Raw genomic sequence first — 19443 nt, 5'->3', positions numbered from 1 at the left:
AGCTCTATTTAACACTGCACGTTATTTGAGAAAGTTATTAGAAAATGTAAACAACTAGAATTTGTTATAAGGAGTAAAATCTTTAATCATAACAACTTAAGCACTAATTTTTTTATCGTGGTAAAAATATTTTAATTAATTAATATTAATCTAATCTAATATTTTCGTCAATGTGCAGGACAAAGTAATGTGTGACAACTAAATTGATAGAGTATAAAACATATTCCTGGGCTTCAACCATCAGTTTAAGCTTTTGGTTAAGTTGGTCCTCTAACATAAATAATACTTCGTACAAAGTCCATTGTAAATAATACTTCGTACAAAGTCCATTGTAAAAAAAATCGTATATAAATGTTGATCCGTGTATTGACTATATATAAATAATTCTTCAATCAGTTAGCAAAAAAGTTTCCTTAACAAGAACTTATCAAGAAAAACATGCTGTATAAAAGTGATACAAAGTAATATAAAGCAAGCATTCTTTATTTATAAAAGTACTAGATGTATGTATCATCCATCTTTCATCGTTTCAAAACCAAGAGGGCATTACTTAGCATATTATACATGATAATACCTGCATTATACATTATGCAGTTTAATTATTATTTAATTAAGTCAAAGTGCCCCTTTAATTTGGTTACGTTGTTAATTAAGTACGTAGATGAGATACATATATGATATATAGATAATGGCGGTCCTTTTACTTAAGACTGTGAGGCCTCGAAGAACTGATCAAAGGAAGCACCAATCAAAGCCATGTTGTTGTCACCGTTCTCAATTTTAGCACTTGCAGCAGCGCCGGTTTCGCTATCCCAGTAGCGAGATACGCCGACGGATTCATCAAGTTTCTTTTCAATTTCAGGCAGCTCCATTTTCATGAGCTTGGTTAGATGTCCAGCTTCCACAAATACCTGCAACAAACAAATACAGTCATTATTCAAATTAGGTCACAGCAGATGGATGAGATTTGAACCAGTGACCTTTTTATCACGCTGACTTTTGATATTATTAAATAACCAAGTCAGCTAAAAGTGAAAATTGAGTATAGTGACAGTCATTTTAAGGATGACTACTATATAATCACGTATTGTGCTAAGCAACTAACCTTGCTAATTCCATTGGAATCTAGAGCAGGTTTTTCCCAAGCCAAGAGCCATCCAAGCTGAGGAAGAGCCTTATCATAGTGACCATATATCACTACACCCTTGGAGCCTACAACCACAGGGAGTTGTCCTTCCCAAGCCGTACCCTCGTGCACGAATGCACCAACCCCGGTAGCCATAGTTTCAGTAGGCCCGGCTATGAAAACTCCTTTCCATGTGTGGGATTTGTTAAGCTTTAAAGGGCGGGCTTGTTGGTTTTTCATGACACCGGAAACCAAGACAAGCTTATCTTGGCTCGCCTTTGCATTCTTGATGTTGTTAGCTTGGACGGACTTCGCCTCCTTCAATGCCTCTTCGATTGCTGCCTTCTCCTTGCCAGATAATTGGTGCACTTGCGATGAAGCCATTGTTACCTTGCCTAACTTGTTGCTGCCTGAAGGTCAATTCCAAATAGTTTACATTACCAAAAAGGGAAATTCCCTATTTCTCATTGTGAGAAGCGAAATTTGTTTCTCATGGGGGCATTTTCGTGAATAAATCAACAATTTTTTCAATATTGTGAGCTCCACAGATGAAAAAGTTGTTGATTTATTCACGAAAATGCCCCGTGAGAAACTGGGGCATCCTCTACCAAAAATCCAATTATAAGACAATTACATATTGGTATATGCATGAATGAATATTTATGCATGAATATTGGAAGAAAAAAGCACTAGTTTAGCATAAAATTAAACATACTCCATTGTAGACTGTATTATGATCGAGTATAGCATAATATATATCTAAAAAATATATGTAGTTCATTCATGAATATTATTGGAAGAAAAGAGCATTAACTTAGATTGTATTATAACACAAAATCGAATTTTATGTAGCTTATGCTGTTATGCATATATGAATATTGAAAGAGATAAACACTATTTATAACATAAAACATGCAGTTATATATATTGGCTGCATAAAAGATCAAAATTACTTCATATAAAAATGGAGTAGAAAGAAATTAAAGCATACCTTAAGTTGATCTTGTAATTGATAGAAGTTTATGCTTGCAATGCAAAGATATCCTTAGTGCAATGGTGTATTTATAGTGGATATGAGTAAAAAGGTTGCGTAAACAAGCATTCATAACATACTCTTACTATTGACCTAAGAAGGAATAAAATGAATAAGGTCGAATAACTTTTTCAATGAAGATTATGATAAAATTTTAATGTCATTATTGCAATGATGGGATCGTCGGATACTAGGTAAGGTAACTCACATGAACATAATAATTTAGCATGACTTAACTTTAAAAATTGATTCGACCTAATATGATCATCTGAATTGACACCTCTTTACTACTATCTTTCTTGTATTCATATCAAAGTTTTTGTCTAAAATTTCATTTTATTTCTTCTTTCTCGTTTTATTTGCATTTAAAAAAAAAAAAAAAAAAAGGAGAAATTCTTTGCAAAAATTAAATTCTTGTTATCTTGTAGGATCTTGTATAGTCAAAAGATTCATGTTTTTGCTTCCAGTTTTGCACTATTTTTCCAACTATTGTGTATTACGCTACGCACTTATAACGATTGAAAACTACATACTATTCTAGTAATGAGGATCTTATAACAAATGTAAGAATTTGAAGAATTTATCATAACTATATGATCTTAATCTGCTACCCAATTCTCATTAAAAGTTAAATCGGTAAAATAGATAAATAAAATGAGTTAGACCGATAAATTTAATGGTGCATGGAAAGACACATGAATATGGGCTGGAGGAGTTGAACTGTTCAAGTAGTTGTGAAAAACCTTAAATCCAAAATATGAATCTAGAGCTAATACGTACATTTGTTTTGATCGATCCACTTGTAAATCTCTATATGAGTTAATAGAGGAGACTAAGGGTATTCTAGTAATTGTTCTATCGTACGTATTGTCTGAGAGCCAGACATCCATATTAGGGTAAGGGCCTGTTTACATTTACTGAACTAATAAGTTGAACTGAACTGAACTAAAATTAAGTAAATGTGAACAGGCCCTAAGTCGTATCATTATATTCACAATAGTCTTGCATTATTAGCATAGTACAAGTAACTTGTTATCACTCGTCAACAGATGGCAAAATCGTGCGCAAGTGGAAGCAAGAACATTAACCTTTTGACAATAAGAGAATTTACTTTGTTTACAATGACTTTGTCCCTAATTCTTTTTTTATGATGATAGAAAGTGAATGAAGAAAATGAAATTTTAGACAAAATCTTAAATATGAAAATATGAATGAATCTATGCTTATTTAGTTGGGTTTTTTCCCTTTCTGATTAACTTGCCGTTCAATCATATTAAGAATGAACAATGTTTATAAGTGGTCCTAATAGTTTATGAGGCCATGCATTTATTTATTTTTTTTATGAAGAAAAAATGAAAAATACACATGCAAGAAGTTAGAACAAATTTCTCTCAACATCAACTAAAATGATGTATTAGTATATTTGTATAAATGTTTGTTTTAGTTGTTATTTTTATTGAGGCATTTTTTTTTAATGTTATTTAGTATCTCATAATTGACACGCTTTTTTTTTTTCTTTATCATATATTCTTATTCTTTGTTTTTAAAGCTATCTTTATTCATTTTTTATGTCGATCAATGTTGTTGCACAATACATGCTTGAATGAGCAACAACATGGACATAAAAAATATTTTTGTAGGAGGGGGGAGGAGGGGATTAATTTATAGGTCTAGATTTTAATATTATCAATACTGTAAGTCTAGTATACAAATGCAAATGAAAATAGGATACTACACCAGGTGCACCATGTGCATGGTGCATTCGGAAGGCGGCAAGAACATACGTTTGTTTGATAAAGAACATATCGTATTTGATAAATAACATACTTATGTTTGACAAAGAACATACCCATATATGTTTGATAATATGTTCTTTTATACTTATGTTCTTTAACATATGTTGATTAAACATGAATTTTGGGTTTCAATTATATAAAATACGTTCTTTGAATTTGGCTCGTATGTTTTTTGAGGTAATGATTGACGCATAATTTTTTATTATTATTATTATCATATATCTGTTTTTTTTATTATCGTATGTTCTTTGAGTTTGATCAGTGTGTTCTTCGGGTATGAATTATATGTTCTGTACATTATAACTCATGTTCTAATAAACCTATGTTATTTTGAAATTTGAAGTTTAATTTGAAACTGAAATCTTGAATTTTTTTTAGTTGAAAATATTTTAGAAGGAGAACTAAAATTAATATGGAAAGTTGATTTTTGGAGAGAGATGACTATTTTTGGGAAATGGAATCTTTAGTAAAGATTTTTTCCGTTAATGTGTAATTTTTCATAAAATTTTAATAAAATTTTTATCACGTTCTTTTTCTAATGTCTTTATGTTCTTTAATAATGCATGTTCATTGTTAAACACAAACATGTTCTTTTTAAATAACTTGCATGTATATTCTTTTTCGAAATATTTTTATTTAACGAGTGCACCATGCTCATGGTACACCCGGGTGCACAGATCATGCATTAGTATATGTTACAATAAGTGTAGAACTCATGCAAGAAAAATAATCAGGACCAACATATAGAATATTAAGAGCGCTATGGAAGCATTGATCACGATGATAAAGAATAGAAAACTAACCTATATGATTTCAAAATTTAATGTTTTTCTTCGGTTTTTACCCATTCCTTTATTCCTTACCAATTGCTTAGTAATTAGATCCTATACTAACTAATGTATGAGTTCCACTCACCCCTCTATAAATGCAATTCAAAGCATATCTTCTTCGGTCACTACATTAAGGTATACTTATTTTTAACACAATTTTGTATATGTGGCTTGCCACACGTTGTGGCCAACTATCACGGGTTACTTCTTTAGTGTTATAGGGGTTACTTGATCAGTGTCACAAAGGTTACTTCAGTATTATAGGGGTTACCTAGTCAGTATTACAAGGGCTATTGTGTTCTTTTACAAGCGGCCACTGCTAAGCAGCCCTCGTCGAGACTACCAAAGATAATCCTATCTTGGTCTCACTAACTAATAGCAAGGTAAGATAATTCATGAACAAGTTCAATTCAATCTAAGAATTAAACTAATTAACAATCTTAGCATACAAGAATTAAGCAATTAATTAACAACTAAGTAGAAAGAAGATAGAATAGAAGAGTACGAAATAGTTACTAAGAAGCTTCAACTTGAATAATAATGGTGGAATTCTTTTAAAATGATTGATGTTGAAATTTTCAAGCTAAGAATTAAAAGCTACTTAAGAGAATTTTCGAAGGTCTAACATTACAAACTAACAGAAAAGCTCTGAAATCCTTGATACCGTACAATGAGAGATAAAGGGGGTATTTATATCACCCCAAACAAAAAGGACTGAGAAAATGAAGAAAGAGCCCAAAAACAGGCTCTACACGGACGTGCCAAATTTGGCACGGAAGAAAGGTGAAAAAGTAAGTATTGAGCATGTCTGCACGGATAGACGTGCATCCTTGCACAGACGTACCATTTTGTTGCATGACATCTTAGCTTCAGGAGGCTATAACTACTTCTTCGTTTCTTGCCGAAAATAAACATGTGACCAGTTGTTAGAAAGCTATTGAGACAAATTTTAATCTTTTAATTGAATCACTTCAAAAGGTTCAGTAGATCATAAGTTATGGTTAGTTGAAAAAAAGTAATGTGTTGCAAGTCCATCTTTAAAAAAAATCATGGCCCTCTTAAAATAAACGTACATTAATAATGCCGATCCGTGTATCCCCGTGATTCGGTGAACTCCCATAATGTATTTTATCAATCAGTTAGCAAAAAAGTACCCTTAACAAGAACTTATCAAGATAAACATGCAATATAAAAGTAATACGAAGTAATATAAAGCAAGCATTCTTTATTCATATAAGCACTAGATGTATGTATCATCCATCTTTCAACATTACAAAACCAAGAGGGCATTACTTGGCATATTATACATGATAATACCTGCATTATACATTATGCAGTTTAATTATTTAATTAAGCAGTCTAAGTGCCCCTTTAGTTTGGCTACGTTGTTAATTAAGTACGTAGACGAGATACATATATGATATATAGATAATGGCGGTCTTTTTATTTAAGACTGTGAGGCCTCGAAGAACTGATCAAAGATAGCACCAACCAAAGACATGTTGTCGACACCGTTCTCAATTTTAGCACTTGCAGCAGCACCGGTTTCGCTGTCCCAGTAGCGAGATACGCTGGCGGATTCATCAAGTTTCTTTTCAATTTCAGGCAGCTCCATTTTCATGAGCTTGGTTAGATATCCAGCTTCCACAAATACCTGCAACAAACAAAAACAGTCATTCGAATTAGGTTACAACAGGTGGATGAGATTTGAACCTGTGACCTTTTTGTCACCCTAACTTTTGATATTGATAAAGTATAAAACATATTCTTGGGCCTCAACCATCAGTTTAATCTATTGGTTGAGTTGGTCCTCTAACATGGTATTGGAGCCTGCGTGACACAAAAGTCACGGGTTCGAATAACATCCGCCCCTCCATCAAAGTAGAATTAATTCGCACCAGGTATGGGTGGACCTGTGTTTCATCCACATTTTAAACCCAAAGGGTCTTTCATGTGAAGGGGTGTGATAGAGTATAAAACATATTTCTGAGCCTCAACCATCAGCTTAAGCTTTTTTGAGTTGGTCCTCTAACAAATATTTTTACAGAACCAAGTTAGCTAAAAGTGAAAATTGAGTATAGTGGTAGTCATTTTAAGGATGATTACTATAGAATTTTCAGGCTAGGGCCTATAATTTATTCTATGATCGCATATTGTGTGGTTAACAACAAACCTTGCTAATTCCATTGTCGACGTGAGTAGGTTTGTCCCAAGCCAAGAGCCATCCAAGCTGAGGAACAGCCTTATCATAGTGACCATATATCACTACACCCTTGGAGCCTACAACCACAGGGAGCTGTCCATCAGAAGCCTTACCCTCGTGCACGAATGCACCTTCTCCCGTAGCCATAGTTTCAGAAGGTCCGGCTATGAAACCTCCTTTCCAGCTATGGGATTTGTTAAGCTTTAAAGCGCGGCCTTGTTGGTTTTTCATGACACCGGAAACCAAGACAAGCTTATCTTGGCCCTCCTTTGCATTCTTGATGTTGTTAGTTTGGACAGACTTTGCCTCCTTCAATGCCTCTTCGATTGCTGCCTTCTCCTTGCCAGATAATTGGTGCACTTGCGACGAAGCCATTGTTACCTTGCTTAACTTGTTGCTGGCCTGAGAGTCAATTCCAAATAGTGCACATTACCAAAGTAACTTAATCCAACAAATAAAGGCAATATGTAACACTTCAATAGTTCAATATATATGCTCCATTTATAAGCCAATTACATATTGCTATATGCATGAATATTGGAAGAAATAAGCACTAGCTTAGCATAAAACATAATCCAATATAGATTGTATTATGAGTATAGTTTATGTAGTTCATTCATGAATATTATTGGAAGAAAAGAGCATTGACGTAGATTGTATTATAACACAAAATCGAAATGTATGTAGCTTATGCATATATGAATATTGAAAGAAATAAACACTATCTATAACATAAAACATGCATATACCTTAAGTTGATCTTGTAATTGATAGAAGTTTATGCTTTGCAATGCAAAGATATCCTTAGTTCAATGGTGTATTTATAGTGGAAATGAGTAAAAGGTTGCGTAAACAAGCATTCATAATGTACTCTTACTATTGACAAAAAGGAATAAAATGAATAAGGTCGAATAGCTTTTTTAACGAAGAATATGATACAATTTTATTGTCATTATTTCTATGATGGGATCATGCGATACTAGATAACAAAAAAGAACAAAAACATTTGTGTGATGCCTCATGAACTATTAGGACCACTAGTCCACTACTTACTACTCCGTACTATTTTTCTTGTATTTATATCAAAGTTTCTGTCTAAAATTTTATTTAATTTCTTCTTTCACGTTTTATTAGCATAAAAAAGAGAGAAATTATTTTTAAAAACAAATTCTTGTTATCTTGTAGGATCTTGTATAGTAAAAAATACTCGATGTTTTTGCTTCTAGTTCGATCTGCACTATTTTTCCAGCTATAACGATGGAAAACTACATACTATTCTAGTAACTAGCTTAAGGCCTGTGTCATGTACGGTAGATCTAATTTTTTTAAAGAAAAATAATTATATCCAACAAGTAGAATTTGATAAAACATACTACAATTCAAATATATAGAAATTATAATGTCATAATCTATATTAAAAATGCAAGAATTTGAAGAATTTTATAATAACTATATGATCTCAATATGCTACCCATTTCTATTTTATTAAAAGTTAAATAGGTAAAATAGATACTTGTAAATAAAATGAGTTGGACTGATAAATTTTATGGTACATGGAAAGACACATTATGGGATGGAGGAACTGAACTGTTCAAGTAGTTTAGTAGTGGAAAATTTGTTAGAAACAACCTTATAAATGACATTTTTTGTCAGAAACTACCTTATAAATTTTTTTTTGTGAGAACATACCATTTTAACAAAATTTTTTGCAAGGACATACCAGTCACCGGATTTTCAAGTTTGACCTCAAAAACACGGCGTTGACCAGTCATGTGCCGGGCACGTGACTTCATTAAACCCATTTCTTTTCTCTTTTCCTATTCTTTTCCCTCATCTTTCTCACGACTTAATAAGATGCTTGGTTCCCCTATATTTTCTTTTCTTCTTCAATCTTCTCAATTTCCTCACAAAGCCTTGTTCACCTGTGCGAATTGGCCACAAGTATTAACATACAGAAATCCCCAATTAGACTCTAATATAGTTAATTAGTTACACATTTATCAACCAACCACTACACTTACATTTTCAAAAACCAAAGTAACATACATACTCGAATAACCTGATATTTAGACTTGTTGTTTGTAATTTCTACAAAGATACAATTTCTGGAAGAAAGTTTAAGGTGAATGCTTTATTAAGAGGAGAGATAAATTGAGGAGAGAGAAGAAATTGGGTATCATAAAGGGGTAAGTCGTGAGAAAGATGAGGGAAAAGAATAGGAAAAGAGAAAAGAAATGGGTTTAATGAAGTCACGTGCCCGGCACATGACTGGTCAACGCCGTGTTTTTGAGGTCAAACTTGAAAATCCGGTGACTGGTATGTCCTTGCAAAAAATGTTGTTAAAATGGTATGTTCTCACATAAAAAATTTTATAAGGTAGTTTCTGACAAAAAAAGTCATTTATAAGGTAGTTTCTAACAAATTTTCCTTTAGTAGTTGTGAAAAACCTTAAATTTAGCCTTTCATGCTAAATGCCTAAAATATGAATCTAAAGCTAGCTAATACGTACATTTGTTTTGATGGATCCACTTATAAATCTCAGCTCTATTTGAGTTAATAGTGGATACTAAGGGTATTCTAATAATTGTACTCGTACGTATTATCTGAGAGCCAGTCACCTATATGAGAGGCAAGCACCCGGATTAGGGCAAGTCGCTCATAACATTATATTCACAATAGTCCTGCATTATTAACATAGTACAAGTACGTTGTTTTCACTCATCAACAAATGGCAAAATCGTGCGCAAGTGGAAACAAGAACATTGAACCTTTTGACAATAAGAGAATTTAATTTGTTTGCAAAGAATTTATCCCTTTATCTTTTTTTATGATGATATGAAGTGAATGAAGAAAATGAAATTTTAGACAAAAACTTGGATATGAATGAATCAATGCTTATTTAGTTGGGTTTTTCTCCTTTTTTAAACTTCTCGTTCAATCATATTAAGAATGAAGATTGTTTATAAATGGTCTTACATTATTTTTTTATTTCTTAAAAGAGAAAATACACATATACAAGAAGCTAGGACAGTCTTTTCTCATTTTTAAATAAATGATGCATTGCATACATACATATTTGTTTTAGTTATATTTTTTATTGAGACATTTTTTTTAATGTTATTTAGTATCTCATAATTGACACAAATTTTTATCATACTCTTCTTTTTTTAAAGCTATCTTTATTCATTTTTTATGTTGTTATTGCACATACATGCTTAGCTTGCTTGTGCAGCAACATTGACATAAAAAATATTTTTGTCTGGGGGGATTAATATTATTCATGCAATAAGCCTAGCTTTTAAGTGCTATCAATCTTATAGGTCTTGTAAACAACAAATGTAGAATCCGTGCAAGAAAAATAGGACCAACATGGCAACATAAAACATCAAGAGCGCTATAGAAGGAAGCATTAACGACAATAAAGAATAAAAAACCTATCTATATGATTTCACAATAAAAAGTTATTCTTTCCGTTTTTACCCCTTCTTTTATTCCTTACCAATTGCTAAGTAATTACGAGTAGATCCGATCCTATACTACTAATGTACGAGTTTCACTCACCCCTCTATATATGCAATTTACAGCATGTCTTCTTTCAGTCACTGCATTAAGGTATACTTTCTTTCATCTATTACATATCTAATCAACTAAACATAAGGTATGTTGGTATGTTAATGTCTTTTTTTTAATATTGCATATACATTGTCACTGAGCATTTCATCTTTATCTTCTTTTGCTCAAGCTTCCATTGAGGGGAATTGTTGAAGTATTGGATTTGTCAAAAGCCTTAATAATTTTGGCATTTATTAGATAAACGTTGCAATTAAGAGGAAAAAAGGTCAAAATTAAAGTAATTTATGAATTAGTACTCGTAAAACGTTGCAATTAATATAGAACTCAGAAATAATACATGACGTATATTTCAATTTTCAGAGGAAGGGGGCATTTCTTATTGATTCGCATAGTAGATATTATTAATAGCTACATCGTGTATATTAATTACAAGATGCAGGTTAATTATTCAAGTTTAAGTGCCCATTTGATTGTTAATTAGATAATTAAGCAGACGGAGTACAAGTTTTTAATGTCACTGGTGCTGGTTTTTTGCCATTGATTAGCAAATCAAAGCTAGCACCAACCAAAGCCATGTTATCTCCATGGTTCTTAATTTCAGCAACTGCAGCAGCACCTGTTTCGCTGTCCCAGTACCGGCTTACGTCGTGGGAAGCATCCAGTTTTTGTTCTACTACAGCCAGATCCAGATTCATGAGCCTGTTTAGCTCTCCAGCTTCAACATACACCTACAACAAAAACAATTAATCATTTGACTTAGACCTCGATTTTATTCTACTCCATCCATTTCTAAATCATAATTCGTTTTGTTTCACTCGTAAGTATTCTTCAATCCTCAAATACATGTCGTATTTAAAAAATTATACAGTAAAAAGTTGATAATGTGAAACTACACAATATTTGGACTGATCAGTGATCATCAAATAACTCACAAGTATGGTTTTTCTTATAGAATTATCGATATATAGAGTATTAGATTTTATTTTCATTTAGAGGTGATCATTGGTCGGGCCGGGCTAAGGAAAAAAAAAAACACTTCTCGGGCCAGGCCGAATTGGGCCAAGATTCGAACCGGTGTCCAAATCCGCCCAAAATGGCTAGACTGTGTGGGCTTTTCGGGCCATTTTTGGCCGGACAAAAAAAAAACAACTAAAAATGCGTAAAAACACATTCCCAAATCCGCCAAAAAAAAAATCGAGCCAAAGAAATATGTCTAAAATCCGCCCAAAATCAGGCCGGGCTAAGTTTGATCAGGTTTATTTTCATTATCATTTAGAAATAAATAGAGAGAATAATAATAGAATACGTGCCAATTAATTTAAACGATGTAATAGTACAAACCTTGTTAAGTTTGCCAGAGACTTGAGCAGTTTTGTCCCAAGCCAAGAGCCATCCAAGCTGAGGAAGAGCCCTATCATAGTGACCATATATCACAACACCCTTAGAACCTACAACCACAGGGAGGTTTCCTTGCCAAGCCGCGCCCTCGTGCACGAACGCAGCTTTACCCTCACTCATTGTCTCGGAAGGTTTGGCTATGAAATTTCCTGTCCAGCTATAGGTTTTGTTAAGCCTTAAAGCGCGAGACTGGCTATTCTTCATAACTCCTGTGACTAATACCAGCTGATCTTGGCTTGTCATGTTGTTTTCTAGGACAGATTGCGCCTCCTTCATCGCCTCTTCGATTATTGCTCTCTCTTTGTTTGATAGTTCATTCGCCATGCCACCAACTTGTTGCACCGCGGAAGCCATTGTTAAATTAATTACCTTCCTTAGCTAGCTGCTGCTTTATTCCAAAAGTACGCATTAAATTACCAAGTAAAATGGCCATATATAACACTCTATAAAAAATAAAAAAATATACACTCAGTGCAAGGTGCACTCAGGGTATTTTCTGCTCATTTAATTTTATTTTTTTGTTCATCATATATCTTAAAATGAGCATTAAATTAAAAAATAAAATGAGCAAAAACTACATTTGCGTGCACCTATAACCTTTGTGTGCATTCGAGTAATCGAGTGCACGTATGTAAAAGGTGTTGCTAATTCATATATATAGTGTAGTTCATGCATATATACTAGAAGAAAAAAGAAAAAAAAAAAAAAAAAGATGCATACATACCTTAAGTCTTGTAATTGATAAATAAAAGCTTATGCTTTGCAATGAAATACCCTTTGTGCCAATAATGGTGAATTTATAGTGGAAACGAGGAAAAGGTTGCGTACTCATGCATTCGGAGATCGAGATAATAAAACCCATAATAATATTGTCATGTAGAAAATAAAATAAACAATAAAATCAAAATGATAAAAAGAATAAGAATAACTTTTTAAAATGAAAAATTAAATATTGATTAAAAAAAAAAAATTCATGCATGTCATATTGACATATAGACATATAGTATGAAATTATTAAAAGGTAGTAAGATACTAGTATAGTTGTATTCGAAAGCATAAATTATTGGCGTTATGTATGGTGTTTTATTGAACATCAAATGCCTTAGGTTAAACTTTTTTTTTCTTTAAAAAAAAATAAAATAAAAATAAAAAAAAAAAAATAAAAAAAAAAACATGCCTTAGCTTAAACTTGAAATATACAATTAGCTAGGGCCATTTATATATACTACTTCCGATTCTTTTTAGCAGCAACTTTGGAGTATTATTTGAGATATATAGAGTATAAAATATTCCAAAGTTGCAACTAAAAAAAAAATGGAGGTAGAAAGGAGAATAAATAAATTGATATCGATCATCCATATATTCATATACATGTTTTTTTTTTCTCTAAAAAATCATATTCTTGTATGAAGATCTAATATTGGAAAAAAAAAAAAAAAAAAAAGATAAGGGGAGGGAATTCTTTTCCAAATAATTCTTTTAGGGAAATTCCCATTGGTACACCTGTGGTTTTGACTTTTCCCATTGATACACTCCAAAATATTTGCCTTCCTATCGGTACACCCATGGTTTGGTCTTTTTCCCAACCGTGACAAACACCGTTAAAAAGTATTTCATTAAGTTAAAATAATTAAGAAAAAAATTATAATACCCCTTTTAAACATCTAATGTCTTGATTTGCGTGTCGAAAATTGTTCGGTTTAAAGTTTTGGGAGTCCTAGTCGTTAAGGATCCAAATTAACCTCGAAATTAGCAAAAAAAATAACGCAAATGTCTCATATGCGTGTCAAAAAAGTCTCGATTTGCGTGTCATTACTTTTTTGTGATAATAATTGTTCGGTTAAGGTTTTAGGAGTCATTTTGACCCTTTATGGATCTAAATCGAACTCGAAATTGTAAAAAAAAATTAACAAAAATATCTCTTTTGCACGTCATGATATTTCTTTTTTGTTTTGTCATGAGACGCAAAACGAGACATTTTCGTTAATTTTTTGACAATTTCGAGTTCGATTTAGATCCTTAGAGGATCAAAATGACCCCTAAAACATAAACCGAACAATAACTATCACAAAAAAATAATAGCACGCAAACCGAGACATTTTTTAACATGCACATGAGACATTTGCGTTATTTTTTTTTGCTAATTTCGATGTTTGGATCCTTAAGGGCTAACATGACTTCCAAATCTTTAACCGAATAATTTTTGATACGCAAATCGAGACATTAGATATTTAAAAGGGGTATTATAGTCTTTTTCTTAATTATTTTAACTTAATGAAATACTTTTTAACGGTGTTAGTCACTGTTGGGAAAAAGACTAAACCATGGGTGTACCGATGGGAAGACAAAAGTTTTGAAGTGTATCAATGGGAAAAGTCAAAACCACGGGTGTACCAATGGGAATTTGCCATTCTTTTATTCTCAAGGATTCGATGTTCTTGTATGCATGATTTTGACAACTTACTGTGCAATTATACATCACTTACAGGCTTACAGTTTACGAGTGAAAATTGCTCCACACTATGCTAGAACAAATGCAAGATAAAAATTTAGTCTACTGATAAGAACGTATACCAATATTTTTCATGGTTCGCTAACAATGGAAAAACATTAAATTCAAAGCACTGAGAAAAAATGTTGAACTTCTAGCATTGGAGTTCAGAATACACAAGTTGGCAGTAAATACTTAATTTTCTCCAAGTAACTGTGTACGGCTGCCTGCGGGTGTTTACAGGGTAAAAACTAAACAGCTTCAGTTGCCACGTAAAGGTGAACGACTTCAACGCTACGGAGACTGAACGCTGAAGGATGACATGATACGAAGTATATACAATAGGCCAACAGAGTAACAGGAAAGGCTGTGTTTGACTTCTATCGATTATATTCATCATTGTGCCAATTGCATTAATTTTCATTCATCATTGGCCCTGAATTGTAGTTCATCGTTTTCTACTTAATGTCTTGAGCGTGATTGACGATTGTTGCTCAATAAGGTAATCTCTTTGAGTTTTCTGTCATTATTGTAATCAGAAACATATACAATGTACAACATGATAATAAGCCTTACTTCCAGGAACAGTTACAATATCTTCTAGCATGATTCCAGGACTGATTAGTATATTGTTGCCTAGAATCAAGGCAAAATTATTAATTATCATGTTTCTGATTACTTTTAGGAGAAAACTAAAGGAATCACCTTTTTCAATGACAATTCAAGCTGATCAAAGCGTAAAGCAAATTGCAGAAATTGAACATTATTAACAACATACAGAAACATAATGATTTTGAAAGCAAGCTACTGAGAAACAAAAAAAATACACAATATTTGGTACCATAATAATATAGATTGACAAATGGAACAGAGTTCAGAACAATATTCAATCCATGAATCATCATTGAATTAAAAGGGTGCAACGTTACAGCTTATTTAGAAAGAGTGATTGTATAGATATCATTCACTCAAACAGGTATTAGCAGGCGCAATATTCCCAAAAGCAACCGAGTACATTCATCAGAGACCTGTAAGAGGAAAACTTCAATAAAATTACAGAAACAGAAGTTTAGATCAGTTTGGAGCTATGACTAGCACAGGAAAGAACTCAGGTGATATACGAATCCAACGGAAGAAGAAAAAAAATACATGTAGTCAAGTACTAAGGTCTAGGGAAGGCTTTAACTATGCCAAAACCAAGTGATGGCAGGACAAATTTCTAGTTCAGACATAAGAAGACTGACGATATCAATATCTTGCAGGATTTAACACCCCTCTCAAATTATAAACTTTACATCAGTTAAAAACTAGACAATACAGAATGATCCATGACTCATTGCAGATTTTTTAAATCAGAAGCCAACCCTTCTAGTCCCTAATCCATAAAATAGAAAATGGCATGTCAGCGGCTTCTTCTGAGTTCTGAAAAACTAGTGCAAAACAACTCAGTTTCAAACAAAAAATTTAAAAACTATCACAAACAACATGCAATGTAGCATAAATGAATTACTCATATATACCTTTATCTTTCTAGACTTGAGCATAAAATGAAAATTCCAGAAGACAACATATATATATAGACATAAAGCATTATATTACAGCAGGGGGATTCTCAATCATGAAATAAGATTCAAATCACGGGGGCAGTTACCCTTGTAAGATGAAGCATATAGAACAATAGGATCGAGTACATACCTAGGCAATCTAGCTGCTGGAAACCTCTGCTGGGGCATCAGCATCGCCCACATACTTAAAATCCTGCAGTTCCTTGAAGTTCAACCATGGCTTAACCCACACTTTTGCTTCATAAACCTTCTTTTTGTCATTATCAGTTGCCTCAAGAGTAATATAGTACAGAGTACCAGCAACAACCTGTTCCTTAGTGTTTATGACCTTCTGAAATTCGAGCAAAGCATTCTGTAGAAAAATAATACAAATTGTCAATTATCTTGAATATGATGCCACCCCAAAATTGTCCTAACAAATTTACTCTATATCTGATTCAAGTTCAACCCACAGGTTGAAGAATCATGAGAACACAAACTAATTAATCCTACCATCTCCAAACCATTCATCTAAAATACAATAAAATAAATAAATAAATAAATAAAGCATTTTGTATAGAGCTTTCGATATTATCACTCAGAATTCAATCCTAACAAGTTCCAACTACATAGTGTAACATAATCAAATCCAAATAAAGCAAATCCATATACGGGGGTGCCCCTCGTATCACAGGAGGGGTGGGATGAGAATCGAACACAAGTCACTCCTGTGGGAGATGGAGCGACAAACCATCCCTCCACTCCATGATCCTCTTTATATTTCAATATATGAACTAATCAGCTAACTTTCTATATGCTCAGCACAGTGCACACCCTAAAAGTCAAAAGTATCTTAAAAGACAGATTTACCCCCGATCAAAAATCCACCAATAAAATCAACAAACCACTTATTTAACAATTAACGAACAAGATCACCAATCAATTGTTAGTTGTTAGTTTGTTACTCATAAGTCAATGATTTTTTTTTTATATATATATAAAGTATAATCTCAATGACTCATAAATTGACATTTACCTTTTTTTTTTCGTGAAAACATCTACCTCAATTAAAATTGGAATAAAATTCAATAAATACAGAGTAAATTTACAAAATTTTAAATCAAAATTAAAATTAGAACAAAGGCAATATAATATCTATACAGTATTATAGTATACACAAAAGTTACAATTGAAACCATTAAATTTCGCATAAACGCACAATCTGAGTATAATTATGATGCAAAAATCGACATCTTAAACAAAATTTCAAATATAAATACTGCATAAAAAAAGGAATAATAACATAATATCAAAAAATTGCTTAAAAATTAAACATAATACTGTATGAATTTAAAAGAAAGAGAAACAAACTTCTTTTTTGTTGTGTTCATCAACAGCAAATTTAGCAAGGGTTTCGATTTCCAAACTGTTCTCTGATCCCTCAGTCTGTTTGATACCTCCAACAATCGGCTCGGTCGACATTTTTTTGATATACGAGTAAATATTTTTTTTTTTTCTCTCGCTTAAAAATGCAAAGTTTTGGGTAAGGCTATGAAATTATTGTATTTACGATATTTATAAAAGAAAAGAAAATCACGGGTTACTTTGACTTTTCGAATAGGGGATTACTAGAGGGACAAGTTCGTATTTTCCATGTCATACATCAGATAATTATTTTTCCCAAACGAACATTCCTAGGTTCAGCACTTTACTTAACTACTAATCCTTCTTTTAAACAACAATTTAAAACCCTTAACTAGAGTAATTACGAGGTATAACATTGAGTTTATTTCACTTCAGTTGAATTTCAGTTCAGCTCCTTATTTTCTTCTCTCATAAAAGATATTTTGTTCAGTTCAGAATATGTGAACAAGCCCTAAGTATTTGGTTATTGTCTTGTTGCATTTTTACACACGTGACATATTACTCAAGTCTCCAACTTGTCAATATGGTCCATATTATATGGACATATGGTTGAGAAGAAGACGCATGTCTACAATAGTACGATGAATTTCGTTTCATGAAATTTTTATTTAAGCCGATAGACATGACGTTGTTGTCTTAAATATAGATGTTTTTGTCTTGTACAATCCTCAGAATAAAGTCCTTGTGGAGAGCAATGCTTCATCAATGAAATTTTTTAGGCCTTATTTGGTTGACACGGAAAAAAAAGATTCCCATCAGAAGTTGTATTTTATGAAAAGTTATTTCCCTTATAAAATTCTTAAGAATTAACAAAGTTTTTTGGTTATGACAATGAGAAGTTGAATTCCCATGAATTTTGAGTGGCCACGAGAACATAAGTAATTTAACTACCTATGTTTTGTGGGAAGTTGAAATTCCCATGAATTACTTCCTCCATTTTTTTTTTAATTTTTTTTTGTCAACCGAACAAGTATTCAATTTTTCAATTTTTATGATTTTTCACTTCCCTCATTTTATTTTGTCACCCAAATAAGCTCTCAGTGTTACAAATATGAAAAATAAATATGTGTTTAAAGGTTGTTGGTACTATATCTTAAATGATGATTTCCATAGCTATTGAACTCCCGAAGGGTATTAGGGAACATGGTAATAATTTTGGCAATTTTTATTTTCGGGCGAAAAAAGTCAAAAATTTCAAAATTGAAGGCTTATATCCACACTTTTTGATAAATTTTGGAGGTTTCGGGGAACGGTGTCGAAAAGCCTTGAGAATTTAGGGAATACATCTCGGGGTCATATAATTCCGTTTAGAACCATATATGATCATTATTTTTTGTCATAAATGTTCGTGGTAGGCTTGAGTTAATGAAATCGTTGCAAGTTGTAAACCGGTAAATTGGTCGTTTAAAGGCAAATTGAATGGTTCCACCCACCCAATTAGACTTTCGGAGTGTATAAGGGACCATGGTAAATATTTCGGCAATTTTTATTTTCGGGCGAAAAAAAGTAAAAAAGAAAAATCCAAAATTAAAGATTTAATATCCACGCTTTTTGAGAAATTTTGGAGGTTTCTTTCTCGGTGTCGAAAAGTCTTGAAATTCTATAGGATATATCTCGGGGTCATATAATTCTGTTTGAAACCATATATGATCATTATTTGTTGTCATAAATGTTCGTGGTAGGCTTGAGTTAATGAAATCGGTGCAAGTTGTAATCCAGTAAATTGGTCTTTTAAAGGCAAATTGTATAGTTCCACCCACCCAATGGGACTCCCGAACTATATTAGGAATCATGGTAAACATTTCGGCATTTTTATTTTCGGGCGAAAAAAAGTCAAAAATTACAAAATTGAAGGCTAATATATCCACGCTTTTTGAGAAATTTTGGAGGATTCGGGGCCTGGTGTCGAAACGTCTTTAAATTCTAGGGGATACATCTCGGGGTCATATAATGTCGTTTGGAGCCATTTATGATTATTATATGTTGTCATAAATGTTCGTAGTAGGCTTGATTTAATGAAATCG

General features: G+C 32.5%; 4 protein-coding genes across 5 annotated transcripts; all 4 read right to left on the bottom strand.

Moving 5' to 3' along the window:
- Nucleotides 1-467: 467 nt before the first annotated feature.
- LOC145628523 (jasmonate-induced protein homolog) lies at nucleotides 468-2268 on the bottom strand. The gene is made up of 3 exons (XM_081680841.1): nucleotides 2118-2268; nucleotides 1106-1536; nucleotides 468-911 (listed from the first exon to the last, which is right to left on the bottom strand). The coding sequence occupies exons 2-3, from the start codon at nucleotides 1508-1510 to the stop codon at nucleotides 705-707; spliced, it is 612 nt and encodes a 203-aa protein (XP_081536967.1). The 5' UTR covers nucleotides 1511-1536; nucleotides 2118-2268; the 3' UTR covers nucleotides 468-704.
- A 3722-nt stretch (nucleotides 2269-5990) lies between these two features.
- On the bottom strand, nucleotides 5991-7886 carry LOC145628522 (jasmonate-induced protein homolog). The gene is made up of 3 exons (XM_081680840.1): nucleotides 7738-7886; nucleotides 6959-7390; nucleotides 5991-6439 (listed from the first exon to the last, which is right to left on the bottom strand). The coding sequence occupies exons 2-3, from the start codon at nucleotides 7361-7363 to the stop codon at nucleotides 6233-6235; spliced, it is 612 nt and encodes a 203-aa protein (XP_081536966.1). The 5' UTR covers nucleotides 7364-7390; nucleotides 7738-7886; the 3' UTR covers nucleotides 5991-6232.
- Nucleotides 7887-10839: 2953 nt separating this feature from the next.
- Nucleotides 10840-12841, bottom strand: LOC145628521 (uncharacterized). Its single transcript, XM_081680839.1, has 3 exons — nucleotides 12684-12841; nucleotides 11903-12344; nucleotides 10840-11289 (listed from the first exon to the last, which is right to left on the bottom strand). Exons 2-3 carry the CDS (start codon nucleotides 12311-12313, stop codon nucleotides 11047-11049), a joined length of 654 nt encoding a protein of 217 aa, XP_081536965.1. The 5' UTR covers nucleotides 12314-12344; nucleotides 12684-12841; the 3' UTR covers nucleotides 10840-11046.
- A 2433-nt stretch (nucleotides 12842-15274) lies between these two features.
- On the bottom strand, nucleotides 15275-17556 carry LOC145628520 (cysteine proteinase inhibitor A-like). Of its 2 annotated transcripts, none has more exons than XM_081680838.1 (3): nucleotides 17366-17556; nucleotides 16146-16367; nucleotides 15275-15492 (listed from the first exon to the last, which is right to left on the bottom strand). In XM_081680838.1, exons 1-2 carry the CDS (start codon nucleotides 17474-17476, stop codon nucleotides 16155-16157), a joined length of 324 nt encoding a protein of 107 aa, XP_081536964.1. In that variant the 5' UTR covers nucleotides 17477-17556; the 3' UTR covers nucleotides 15275-15492; nucleotides 16146-16154. The 2 variants fall into 2 exon arrangements, with proteins under 2 accessions (XP_081536964.1, XP_081536963.1); XM_081680837.1 differs by having other exon boundaries at nucleotides 15275-15478; nucleotides 17366-17554.
- Between the last annotated feature and the right edge of the window lie 1887 nt (nucleotides 17557-19443).

This window comes from Chenopodium album, chromosome 4 (assembly GCF_948465745.1).
Source record: "Chenopodium album chromosome 4, dcCheAlbu1.1, whole genome shotgun sequence".
NCBI lineage: Eukaryota > Viridiplantae > Streptophyta > Magnoliopsida > Caryophyllales > Amaranthaceae > Chenopodium > Chenopodium album.
The sequence above is the reverse complement of the archived record's forward strand: the minus strand, read 5'-3'. Positions and strand labels throughout refer to the sequence as shown.

Coding starts and splice junctions, on each gene's coding strand:
- LOC145628523 (XM_081680841.1), bottom strand. CDS start 1,510: ATGGCTTCATCGCAAGTGCACCAATTATCTGGCAAGGAGAAGGCAGCA. Junction 912..1,105: donor ATTCCAATGGAATTAGCAAG/GTTAGTTGCTTA, acceptor TGTTTGTTGCAG/GTATTTGTGGAAGCTGGACA.
- LOC145628522 (XM_081680840.1), bottom strand. CDS start 7,363: ATGGCTTCGTCGCAAGTGCACCAATTATCTGGCAAGGAGAAGGCAGCA. Junction 6,440..6,958: donor TCGACAATGGAATTAGCAAG/GTTTGTTGTTAA, acceptor TGTTTGTTGCAG/GTATTTGTGGAAGCTGGATA.
- LOC145628521 (XM_081680839.1), bottom strand. CDS start 12,313: ATGGCTTCCGCGGTGCAACAAGTTGGTGGCATGGCGAATGAACTATCA. Junction 11,290..11,902: donor TCTCTGGCAAACTTAACAAG/GTTTGTACTATT, acceptor TTTTTGTTGTAG/GTGTATGTTGAAGCTGGAGA.
- LOC145628520 (XM_081680838.1), bottom strand. CDS start 17,476: ATGTCGACCGAGCCGATTGTTGGAGGTATCAAACAGACTGAGGGATCA. Junction 16,368..17,365: donor ATGAACACAACAAAAAAGAA/GTTTGTTTCTCT, acceptor ATTTTTCTACAG/AATGCTTTGCTCGAATTTCA.